This window comes from Lipotes vexillifer, unplaced genomic scaffold, assembly GCF_000442215.2.
Source record: "Lipotes vexillifer unplaced genomic scaffold, Lipotes_vexillifer_v1.1 scaffold299, whole genome shotgun sequence".
Taxonomy (NCBI): Eukaryota; Metazoa; Chordata; class Mammalia; order Artiodactyla; family Lipotidae; genus Lipotes; species Lipotes vexillifer.
The window spans coordinates 2,672,684-2,686,062 of NW_006784347.1; the positions used below are offsets into that span (position 1 = coordinate 2,672,684).

At 38.4% G+C, this 13,379-nt stretch overlaps 2 protein-coding genes across 2 annotated transcripts in view; one reads left to right on the top strand and one right to left on the bottom strand.

Moving 5' to 3' along the window:
• CEP95 (centrosomal protein 95) overlaps positions 1-816 on the top strand; it is a 59,890-nt gene extending 59,074 nt beyond the window's left edge. Inside the window, 2 exon segments of the mRNA XM_007456780.1 lie at positions 286-357; positions 640-816. Of these exon segments, the coding sequence (XP_007456842.1) occupies positions 286-357; positions 640-816 (249 nt within the window).
• Positions 817-10,245: 9,429 nt separating this feature from the next.
• The window catches only part of SMURF2 (SMAD specific E3 ubiquitin protein ligase 2), a 118,317-nt gene continuing 115,183 nt past the window's right edge, over positions 10,246-13,379 (bottom strand). The window contains exons 17-19 of the mRNA XM_007456781.1: positions 12,049-12,250; positions 10,705-10,780; positions 10,246-10,369 (exon numbers count right to left, since the gene is read on the bottom strand). Coding sequence (XP_007456843.1) covers positions 10,270-10,369; positions 10,705-10,780; positions 12,049-12,250 — 378 coding nt within the window. The 3' untranslated portion in view covers positions 10,246-10,269. The remainder of the gene's footprint in view (positions 10,370-10,704; positions 10,781-12,048; positions 12,251-13,379) is intronic.

The window sequence follows — 13,379 nt, forward strand, 5'->3', positions numbered from 1 at the left end:
TTCACCGCTGCTAGTTTACATTCTGACGTGCTTAATCCTGACTGCCCGGTGTCAGACATCAGCTTAGTCTGCTGAACAAGTAAGCCTCCACATATTAATTTGGAACTTGTCACTATACAGGTTGGACTGACTGAAATTTAAGGTAAAATAAGCTAGTGCTTGACCACAGTACAGAATATTGCCCTATTTCCATTAAAATAAAGAAGATTTTAAGCCTGTGAACATAAGAATTGTTACATTTAGACCACAGACAAATATAAGGTTTTTTCTCTTCCCTGTAAACAGTTTTCATTGCTGGCAGAAGCCATATCCCAGGAACGTCAAGGGCTCAAAGCCAGAGAGAAATCCCAGGCCCAGGTAATCATTAACAAGATAGAAATCATTTATTTACATTTTTAAGAAATGGAAAACAACTGTACTACACTTTTTAAGGGGAATGGAGAGGATACTAATAAGACCGATCTACAATTCAAAACACGTATTCTGTGATTTTACCTGTTCAGGTCTCCGTAAGAGCTGCTGAGAAATTATTAAAATTACTGCAGAAGCTTGATGAGCAGGAAGGTGGAGAGGGAATAAAAATACATGAGGGCCTGGATCAATGTTGTGAATAGCAGGATGACATGAATTCTCTTTTAGATGTTGTATAAGGTGAAGAGGGAACTGAGATCTAAGATGGAGAAGGAAATTCAACAGCTGCAGTACATGATAACACAGAACGACGATGATGCTTTCTTCCGGGAATTGGAAGCTGAGCGCTTCAAATCTCGGCTTCATCTGGCTTCCTTTCAGTACAGTAAGAATCCCTTCCTATGAGGCCAGACTTCCTAAGTGTGGACTTTACTGGCTCAATTCTAGCTCTGCCCTGGTAAACAATCTAACCCAGAAGAATCATTTCTAAATAACTTATCTATATACTAATACTTTTTATGCAATAACTAACTTTGAAAATAAAAATTTTCTTAAAGTTTATTGCTTTGAATTTATGACCTAAAACTTTAAAAGAGGTGCACGAAAGCAACAGAGCAGCCAGCTTCTGAAGCCTATTGCTGTAGGTGAACAAAAACAGTAAAAAAAAAAAAAAAAATAGCACTTGAGGACCCCAAAAAAAGATCTCTAAATCAGAAAAGAGCTGAAGTATGGGCTTGTCATTAGAGGTGGGACTGACTTAGGGTTAAACCTTAAAGATAGGATGGTTAAGTGTGTGTAGCTTTTTCACATGGAGGTTAGAAGATGAGAATTTATGCATTATGGCTTCTATCAATCAGTTGGGAGGGGCGACAGGTGTAAGGCCCTTGGTGCTCAAAAGAGCACTAGTGATTGCAGGTGGGAAGGGGGCATAATGGGCTTGAAGTGGGCAAGAGTACACCCTATTTCTAGTATTGGGGTGGATGAGGAAGAAGAAAAACCCACTCAAGGGTGGTGTCCTTCCTGGAGAGGAAGGCTTCAGTGAAGGCCAGGAGCTGGAGGGAGGCTTCAGAGCAATTGAGCATATGGGGAGTTACTGATCAAAGCCAGAGAATGGCAGAGGGCACCAGAAAAGGATTGGAAGGGAGAAGAGAGGTTCCCATTAGGGCATATAGGGAATAACATATATGAACAATAATAGAGGCCAGGAGGCATGATGGGGTGGGATCTGATTATCCTGCAGAAAAGAGTAGGCAGCTGTATCCAGTGCTGTGGTCCCAAGTGCTGCCCTTTTGGAATGGCAGCTGACAGTGTAGGGCCTGTAGGCAGGCAGGGGCTTCCTGGGTTAAAGACTTGGAAGATGGCCAAATTTGGAGCATCATGAAGGAAAGACATACAGATAGCTGCAATATATATATATAGTGACAGTGCAGGTGAATGGACAGGATGGGGGAAATGCACAAGAGCTAGAAAATAAGTTCTAAAAATGTTAGAGAAAAATGATAAAGAACTTCTAGATAGAAAGATATACACACTAGGGACTTCCCTGGTGGCACAGTGGTTAAGAATCCACCTGCCAGTGCAGGGTACACAGGTTCGATCCCTGGTCCAGGAAGATCCCGGAAGATCCCACATGCCGCAGAGCAACTAAGCCCGTGTGCCGCAACTACTGAGCCTGCACTCTAGAGCCCACAAACCACAACTACTGAAGCCTGTGCACCTAGAGCCCGTGCTCCACCACAAGAGAAGCCACTGCAATGAGAAGCCCGCACACTGCAACAAAGAGTAGCCCCTGCTCGCCGCAACTAGAGAAAGCCCACGCGCAGCAATGAAGACCCAATGCAGCCAAAAAAATAATAATAATACATTATATCCTTGGGTAAAATGAGCAAGTCTTTAAAAAGCTATGGTATGAACGGGTATCATATATAATGCAGAATAATGCAACAAAGGTAGCCCCTGCTCGCCGCAACTAGAGAAAGCCCACGCGCAGCAATGAAGACCCAATGCAGCCAAAAAAATAATAATAATACATTATATCCTTGGGTAAAATGAGCAAGTCTTTAAAAAGCTATGGTATGAACGGGTATCATATATAATGCAGAATAACTGGCTCTGTGGCATGATGGATAGCACACTGGACTTCTAGCCGTCCTTGTGTGGTTATAATGCAGTATAATCAATACAATGTAGAAAAGGTCTGGAAGAACAGTCCCCAAATGTAATAGTAGTTGTGACTCTGGTACATTATATAAACTTTCACTCTGCTTAATATACTATTTGAATTTGTTATAAAGGCATCATTACACTTGTTTTAATTTTTTAATGTTTTAGGAGGACTCTTCTACTAGCTCTTTACCAAACTAATTGGGACTAACCAAAAAGAAGAAAAAGTGAGGGAATTTACCAGGAAAGGGATGGGACTGCCAAGCAAAGGTCAAAGAATAGGAGAGGAAACAAAAATAAAAGATGCCAATGCATTTTTGAAAAACAGATAACAAATGAAGTGGTAACTAAGCAAGTGGAGGGGTGTTGCTATCCAAGTACCAGTGGAGAGAGGACGGTATGTGAATCCAGTTTGCCCAGAAGAACCCAGGAAAAGCACATCATAGTCATGCATTTGAAAAGTTATTTAGAACTATAACTATAACTGTATAGGGTGGGGATGGAGGTGTTACAGAATGAGGTGGTTGGTGTGAGAACTAAATTTTTAAATCTCCCCCACCCCACCCCCCAAAAAAGATTCTAAAATTAATGAAGTGTGCTATTAACCATATCATTTAGAAATGCAGAAATACCAGAAGAGCTGACAGAAAGTTTAGGAATAGTAGCTTCTGGAAAGCAAGACTAGGGATGAGGGGAAAGGGTGATGAAGAGTCACCCTCCCCCAGTTTTAATGATATAATTGATATATAAACTTACACAGTTTTATATATCAATGATTTGATAAGTGTACATCAAATGATTCAAGTTTAGTTAACATCTCTTAACCTCACACAGATTTTTTTTAACTTGTAATGAGAACTATGTTGTTTTTTTAAACTATGTATGTCTAGCTGTATATATGCATTACTATATCACGTGGGGCACTGGAGAAATTACCTGCCTCTCCTATAAAATGTAAGGAGGAAAAGAGAACCTGTGTTGAGGTAAGGCAGGAGAATAGAGCCTTTAGTGAGGGAACTAAGGGTATAGGGGAAATTTATTCACAATGGAAAGAGGCATCACATTGAAAAACGGTTAGGGGGAGTCTGCAATGGGAGAGAGAGACAGGCAGGGCAGACAGAAGATGATGTCATTAAGAGAAATGGTATAAAGAAGGAATCCAAAATTGGGGTTTAAGCTGCATCTTATAGAGTAATCTATTAGATCCCAAATCCAGACATGCTGAAAACATGTTTTATCTGGCATTTCAAGCCATTTGAACCATTACCCAGAATTTGACTGATGTGACCAGTTTCTTATCTTAAAAAAAACATTAAATTTGAACTGCATTTAAAACTTTGCCCCCTGAAGAACAAAGCTGGAGGCATGAGGCTCCCTGGTTTCAAACTATATTGCAAAGCTATAGTACTCAAAACAGCATGGTATTGGCAAAAAGACACAAATTAATGGGACAGAACAGAGAGCCCAAGATAAACCCACGAGTATATAATCAATTAATGACAAGTGAGCCAAGAATATACAACAGAGAAAGGACAGTCTCTTTAATAAATACTGAAACTGAACAGCCACATGCAAAAGAATGATGCTGGACCACTGTCTTAACCATACACAAATAATTAACTCAGAATGGATTAAGACTTTAAGACCTGGAACCATAAAACTCCTAGAAGAAAAAGGTGGTAAGCTCACTGACATCAGTCCTGGCAATGATTCTTTTTGGATTTGACACCAAAAGCAAAAATCAACAAGTGGGACTACATCAAATCAAAAAGTTTGTGCATAGCAAAGCAAACCATCAACAAAATGAAAAGGCAATGGGGAAATCAGACATCTGATAAGGGATTCATATCCAAAATACATAAAGCACATATACAACTCAACAGCAAACAATCTAATTATAAAATGGGCAGAGGAACCGAATAGATGTTTTTCCAAAGAAGATATACTGAGGGTCAACAGGTACATGTAAAGGTGCTCAACACTAATCATGAGGGAAATGCAAAACAAAACCACATATCAAAATCACAATGAGAGATCATCTCATAACCGTTTGGCTGGCTGTTACCAAAAAGAAGTGTTGACAAATATGTAGAGAAAAGGGAACCCTGGTGCACTATTGGTGGGAATATAAATTGTGGAGGTTCCTCAAGAAATTGAAAACAGACCTAACATATGACTCAGCAATTTCACTTCTGGGTATTTATCTGAAGAAAATGGAAACACTGACTGGAAAAGCTGTCTGCACCCCCATGTTCACTGAAGCATTATATACAATAGCCAAGATACAGAAACAACCTAAAAGTCCACCGATGAATGAATGGATAAAATGTGTATGTACACAATAAAATATTCAGCTATTTTTTTTTTTTAAAAAAAGGAAATCTTGTCATTTGCAACACGATTGACCTTGAGGGCATTATGCTAAGTAAAATAAGACAAACACCATATGGTCTCACTTATATGTGGAATTTAAAACAACAAAAACAAACCCACGCCCCAAAACCAAGCTCATAGATACAGAGAACAGACTGGTGGTTGTCAGAGATGGGGAATGGACAAAATGGGTGAAGGGAGGCCAAAAGGTATAAACTTTCAGTTATAAAATAGGTCATAGGGATGTAATGTACAGCATGGTGAGTATAACTAACAACGTATTGCATATTTGAAAGTTGCTAAGACAGATCTTGAAAGTTCTCATCACAGGAAAAGAAAATTTTATGACTGTGTGGTGACGGATGTTAGACTATTTGTGATCATTTCACAAATATCAAATCATTATGGTGTATACCGGAAACTTATATAATGTGGTATGTCAGTCGTACCTCAGTTAAAAAGCAAAACTTTGTCCTTCTGGTGTCGATGGTTCTCCACCTTCTTGCCATGCCAGCATCGTCTTTGGGAGGAGTGAGTGGTCTCAAAGGTTGAGTGTGATGTGCTCTCCATCTTTACTTTCCTGGGCTGAAAATCAAAAGACTTCATAAACACTTAAGTCAGCAAGAGGAAAATCTTGGATGGATCGCTTACCCACCCCACAGGCTGCTACAGTTGCCTCTCCACCTCCTTTGCTTACAAAACACTGTAAGAGAGAAGTGGGGTTTACAGCTCAGACTATTTTGATAACCTAGATAAAACCAGCCCGAATATCCACAAAAGGTATGCTAGGATCTGAGATGTCATGGGGAAAGGGGGATGGGGGAACAAACCAACTGTTTTAAAAACCAAGTCTGGGATTTGAAGCCTTGCTTAGGTGAGGTATTTAATCCTGTGCTCCTGTCATGACCAACTTCTTTGCTGTACACAAACTGAGTTCTGAGTACCTCAGTTTGCACTTCAGCATCTACCGAGATAACACTAGAAGCACTAGTTTGGAAGTTCAGTTTTTTAACAACCATCCAAAGCTAATCCCTAAAGCTGGTACAGAGCTGGACACATAGTAGGAGCACAGCAGATATTTGCTGAGTGGACAAAGAACAAGTCACGTTTAGGGCACATACCTTTTAATGAAATATAACTTTAAAAAATCTGATCTGTCTAGTTTTCTAAGAATATTAACAGGGATTTAACCCTTTTTCTGTATAATTACCTCAGTTCTGCTATGCATATACTGCAATAAGCATTTGGGATATAAAGTACAAATAAATGCAGTGGGTGCGAAGGTTAACCTTCATTATAATGAAAGGACAAATCTTTCATGTCACCACAGAGCAGAAAAATGTCACATATTGCTCAAACTTTTGGGTAATTTATAGATGATAACACTAAATCCTTAATGTACTACAAATTTATAAATTTTAGATCACAACCAATTGTAAACTGGCAGTGGGAGGCAAAGCAAAAAAATACATTGCAAAAGGATGTAAAAAATGGACCCCATGCCTACTTTTGGAACTTTAATACACCACTGCTTCCACTGCATCTCCCAGACATTCCTTTCTGTATGGCCTACGCTGTGGAGAGACTTACACGGACTATTCTTGATGAAAAAACACCGTATCCAGTTCTTTTTCCACCCACATATTTAGCTGGACTTTAATCCACTATATTTATAGAATTGTGAATCATGACCCAAGAAGTCACGGCTTCTTGGAAAAATATAACTGACTTCTGCATTTCATTTTGAGGATTTTACTGCTCAACACCAAGGTAGCAAATGAGGCCCCGGTCATAGCTCTGCCCTCCAGAGCCTGTGACAGTTGTTACAGGCCATTGCCCCCTAAGAGCCACTGCCAACCTAAGGATGTGCCATGGCAGGGGAAAACAAGCACCTTCCCTGCTCAACCTGGAGACAGAAAGGGGGTCCTGAGCCCTCTGAGGCTCTACCATGTGACAAAGGCATCAACTAAGGAAGGCCCGTGAATCTTAAACTTCACATATTATGGCTCGTATGCTGTCACTCTTCATAGACCCAATCAAATTTCTTCAAAACAATTCATTATAAACTCAATATTCTTTAAAAACTTTGATGCTGTGACAGTGCAAACAGCATTCATTTTATTGCTCAACTTCGGCATGGGCACATACATAGTTAATTCTTAAAAACCATTTATACAGATGTTATTGATAAAGCTCATGTAACAACTGAGTGAAAATACAAAGAATATCAAAGCTAAAACACTCTGTAATAAATACAAATACAATGAAAATGATAAAACTTTGTTTTTAAAGTCAGTTTGAGAGAAGGAAGAATATTACATTAAGTGAACTAATTACATCTAGAAACAACTCAGCATTTGGTACAATCATCATCCTAATGTAAGTACATTAAATACTACAAATGGCACCCATTGACTGTGCTGCAGCCTAAAGACAGAAGCAGAAGGAGCTGCTCTATCAAACTGTAAAGATGTCTGGAACAATCTCTAACTCCCATCAATGCAATCAGCTTGATGCACCAGAAGTTCAAGCAGACTTAGTGTTGTAAAATAAAGCAAATTACCTTGTATTTGAAAGAAAGGAAACTTGTGCTCTGGAGTGTAATTACAAGGAAAAAATAAAAGACTTGGTAAAAACAAAACCCATTCAGGGCAACAAACTATGTGCAAAACAAAATGTACACTATACACAGCACTATTTAAAAACTCTTTACACCAAAGAAGTAAGACCCTCAGAAACAAAACTCACCTCTGTTTTGCATATGAGCTCTACAAAGTAACCATTGTTCATAATTAAGTATTCATGATGGAAAGGCAATGTATGGAAACATGATATCACAAATCTGAAATAAAACTAGAGGAAGGATTAGAAAAGACCCAGCTGAGAGGGACATGTGGAAATAAATATTCACATTACACATGAGGTGCAAGTCCAAGGTTCAATGATACATTGGCACGTTTTGTTTGCTTAGCACCTATTTGGAAGTGATCAGGTAACATAACTTTGAAAATGAAATCTAAATCATCCTGTTCTTATAAATTATGTTGGTGATACCATAGACTGTAAGGGAGGATAATTTATTTCTTTTAAAGCTTTATTAAGTCATTATAAAATTAAGAAGGCACTCAAAAAGCGATGGTATTTGCCTGCTCTATATTGTACATTAGTATGAGAGTAGCATTTCATTATTACTGCATCCGTCAGTTATGATTTCTCTAAAGCGTTCATCATGTACTTACTATTACTGAAAGATTATAATAGGCACAGTTACACTGCGCTAGTGCTTCCATATAAGAGAGAGATGGACCTGCAACCAATAAGGTACTATCGTGAAAGCTGAAAACTACTGATGATCAAACAGTATGTTTTAAGAAGTTCTTCGGTACTACTAATAATGCAGTAGGAAAACAGAGTGGGAAGAAAAAGGCCAGCATAAGCACATCGCCACTACACAGTTATGACTGTAACCAGCTTGTATGGCTGTCAAATTTGGCTGAATAAAATAAATTTAAATACTTAGAAACGACAGGAGTAGTTCTCAACTTTTTTTTAAGCAGCAAATTTTCCACCTCTTTTATTCTGCCCATCCCCCCACCCCTCCTAGCCCCCATGAAAGCTTACGTGGAATTCCAATGTACATAAAAGAGAAAAGTCGGAGCTGCTCTGGGTAAAGAGGGGTGGGGAGTTGGAGGCCCCTGCTCAAGTACCAGCTACGTTTCTTCTCCCTCTCTCTTCGTCCCTCCTCTCTCAACCATTACTTCTGAGGCACCTCTGAGGAGCCCCTTGGCTCCAAGAACACAGACTGAAAACCAATCCATCAAACGAAAGAACACAAGGGGCTTATTCACTTGATAATTAAGCTGCAAAATTTAAACAAAGCTATCTCATCAAAATTGCTGTTCTTGATTTCACAACAATGTAAAAAAAAAAAAATAGTGCAGATTTCTGGTACTTGAATTTAAAAATCCACCCATGATTTCAGATTTTTCCAGTCTCTCACTCCAGAATTGTGGTTGCCTTCTGGATCACGCAACATGCCACACACCTTGAAAGCTAAATATGGATATTTCAAAATCAAATGCTGATCTTCAACACCAAGCGAACTGGGATTCCCTTACCTCCAAAATCACTCTTCAGACGAAAAGTACTGTCTGCGATAAAGTCAGAATCGCTTGTTAGTAATCACATCCCTGCCCCACCACCCCACTTCATTTTAGGTAAAAGCAGGGTTTTCTAAGCTTGCTAAATAATCTTTAGAGCAAAATTTTTCCTTTTCGTAATTTTATCTGATTAAAATATGAGCAGCTAAACAGAGATTCAGGATGGTTTACTTGATAGAAACTTACCATAATTAAAATGTAATATAAGTTAGGTGCACTTGTCACAGGAGACTTTGGTTTACAGAAATAGTATATATATCAAAGATAAGCTGACCCAATAAAAGAATGAAAATCCCATCCCATCCACATGATCTGAGTAGCTATAAAAATGCAGTCTTTCCATTTAAGATGCAAAGTAAATGCAAAATACCCGATCATATTCATTCAAGATAAAAAATTAAGATTTTTTTTTAAAGTCTCTTAAAAACAGGGAGCCCCTGAATGCATCTTACTGTAGCAAATAAGCTACTAAGTTCAGACTAACTGGTTGCATTAAGAATTTGACAACCAAAATTATATAGCCGTATTCCATGGAATTCATGCTTGAAAAATATAAAAAAAGATTCACTTAGGCTAGGTTGAAACATATAATGCTTTTAAAATATAATGCTTTGCTATAGAAAAATGTAATTAAACATGTAAATGGCTTAATTTTTTAAAGATTCTTTTATAGCCAATTGTTTACAAAGTTAGAATAATTCAAAATAATTTTATTTTATTTTTAACAAAGAGCAAGTACAGGAGCTGTTCAAAATCATGTATTCAACCAAAATGAAATGTGACTTGTACCGACTGCTGAAGTTGTCTTGATGTTTGATAGAGTTGAAATCTGTGAAGCGATTTGAATAGATTACCTTTTATAAAAATAGTAGTAGTCTTTAAGTGTAGAATACTGCCTAACTCTGGAAATGTAGGAAAAGTCAGCATTCTTTAGGTTCAAGATATTAATTTTAAATAGCAGCTGAATGTGGCCTCATGGCAAAGCATAAAGACCTTTTTTTCCTTGAAAAGGAATTTCAGAATTGTCCTTTCCCCTCACAGTATCCTAAATTTTTTTTAAAAAGGGGGGTGCATTTTCCTGTATGTCAGCGTTCCTTGAAACTGCTGAAAGGAGGCTGTCAGTCAGGGTATAAATAGAGTCCTGGGTAAATCCTTGAAGTTGTCATTCCACAGCAAATCCACATGTTTCTTCAATGGCTGTTAGCAGCTTTTCATATAACTTTTCATAGCTTTCATAGGGCGGAATGTCTATTCGATTGAAGCTGTAATTAAGCAAATCAGATTTTACACAGTTCATTCAAAACAGGTCAACTGGCCTAGCAAGTGTATACTAATTCGTTTACCCTAATACAGCCACATTACTCTTTGTGTCACATAGAAAATGACAAGAAAAAGGTTATATTTCTCTCAAGTAGAGATTATTGCTTTGGGGTTTTCCGACCAATTTCTGGGTAATCTTAATTCACTTAAAAGGAATGATAAGCAACTCTTTTAAGGGTCCATTTAGTAATAAGAACAACAAACGAATTGTCAAATCTGTTTGGAACTAACAGCTACATACATGGAATGAGGGAAAAAAGCTACAGAAATAACTTACCAAGTGTGGGCTTTTGGCAGGTTGTTAGTGCAGGCATCAATCTGGTGTATGGTAAAGAGTCGTGGGCCTGCAGCACCTGCAAAGGGAGCAAATGAGGGTCAGACCCACTAATACTGTGGGTGCACGTATTAGTCTCCAGAATCTCAGGATAAAACTGGTATATAAACCACAGGGTCGAGGGATAGGAGGATACTAGTGACACCATATAAGCTGCCAAAGGGCAGCAGGAAAACAGTCTGGGTTTTAAAAGCTGGAATTGACCTTGGATAAGGCTGGATTCCTTAACCTGCTAGCATTTCAATTTGAGAAAAAGTTCAGGATTGAAATCCTTTGCCAACTTCTATCTTCTACAGAAAATCAGTGTCCCAAAAAAGAAGTAAATGGGCAAATCCAAGATCCAATACATATATACACATTCAAAAAGATGACAACCTAATGCAAATTTAAGTTTCACAACTCAAACTTCACTGAGAGCAAAAGATTAGCAGTCTCTAGAATAAATTTCAGGTAACATAAGGCACCCCATACAAACGTTTGTAGAAATACAACTTCACTTTATTCATCTGGGTAGTCTGATAATGATGAGTTCTCCAAATAGGGAATGCAAGCATGACTAAAGTATGCTTTCCCAATGGATTTTTGATATATGGACTGTGGGCAACACTGTTGAATTATGTACCAGTCTTGCTTCGTACACCCTCAGTCATCACCAGCAGCAGCAGTTGTGAAAATAAAGAGCTTCAGAGGTAAAGGAAGCACCTGCCACCCAGTGAGGCACCACGATCATAAGCAATATACCAACTCCTCCCAAAATTAAACAGCTATTCCATGGACAACAATTCTTAAAAATGGAATATGGCTGTAAAATGGTCTGATGCCATGCATTAATTAAAGTGCTCTGACCAAACAAATGACTTCCACGACTCATGCTGCCTCTTTCTATTGAAAGAATAAAAACGTAGTGGGGAGAGGCATCCCAAGTGGGTAAATGTTTGCCAGGTTGAGATGTGAACATGGAAGCAGACAGACTTCCCCTACAGGAATGTGCAAAAGAATTTAAAAGCAAGGTGACCAGAAAAGAAAAGGCAGAGCATCAACACATATGGTCTCTAACATGCGGCACTCACTACAATCACAGAGAACCCAGCAGAAAAGGCTCTTGGGAGGGAACAAAGGAAAGGAAGGAGAAGAAGGTATCAAGACATGAGAGTTACAGATAAGAACTAGAGTGAAAAGAGAATCTGTATGTAAGCACATGTTTGTACACCATCTATGTACACCAAATATTGACCCCCTGCCCCCAATTATTAGATGCCACATCGTCTGTCCCTCTGGCTTTCTTACCTTGTAAAGCTTTGAAGCCCTGCAGAGGCACTCGGGATGAGCCTGTCACAAACTGAAGTAACCGTGCTCGTCGTTCTTCATCAAAAAACTCCACAGCCTTCCAAAACCACTTGACGACATTGCTGTCTGGTGTACAGTGTTTTAACCGGGTGTTTACCTTCCAGTCATTAACATCTATCTTTCCAAGTCCACAAATAATGAGCTGTTAAAATATTGCACAAATAATGAGCCAATGGAAACCCAACCTAAGCCAAAAATTCCTTAAAATAGAACTTTAGATTTGCAGTGTTGGCTTTCATTGGTGTTCTTAATCGAGGGTAGACATGAGAACCATCTGGAAAGTTTTTCAAAATATATACACTAGGTCCTATGCTCAGAGATTTTAATCCTGTGAATCTGGGTGAATTAGGATCCGTATTTTTTAAAAGTTCCATGAGTACCTAGTCACTGCAGGTTCCCTACCCAGGATCTGAGAACCACCACTGTGATGGACATAAGATGAAAAGTTCCATAATTTCACAGAATTCTAAAAAAATTTTTAATGGACAGAAACTAGACTCAGAGTAAATACAGTTTATATGTGCCTTCCTTAAGACTTGCATCTATGATTTGGGTTTCAACACTTATTAGCTTTGGGATTCTGGGCAGTTCAGTTCACTTCCCTTGGCCACAGTTTCCTCTGCTGTAATATGGCAGTAACATCTGTTTCGTTACATCCTGCGAAAGCAACCAACACTGCACAGGAACTCAAGAAGTTGTGTTGAATAAGTGATACAATCTGCTTAAAGTTGGACCAAAGTATGAAATATATGAATGCATTGATAATAGAGCTCTGCTTGGCATCCTGATGCAGGCTCAGTATACATGAGGTACATCAAAATCACTTTGATATTATTAATACTCACACCTCCCTAGGGTCCAAGACTGACTCATCCTACTGATGTGTTTATAACACTGAATTATGATAGTGTGTAGTGTAAAACATAATGTAACCTGCAGATTCTATATTTCATAATATTAACCTAGTCTGACACTAAAATAAATTATACACATATACTTTTTTAAAAAGCCTAACTTCATTAGCAGTACAAAGTATATAATAAACCCTAACGTTACTGAATAAAACCTGCAACAAAGCTTCTGTAGCATCTGAAAAAATGACTGGCCACTGCCACACTAACAGGTAGTAGTAGGTGTCCAAGCAGGGTTACAGAAGTACCCATGACCACAGACGATACCTCCCTAAATTCTTTTCTTTAGAGGAGTGGTAATTTTAAAGCCAAATTCCTTATTCATTGTATGAACAGATAAAAATGCATCATATTTCAACT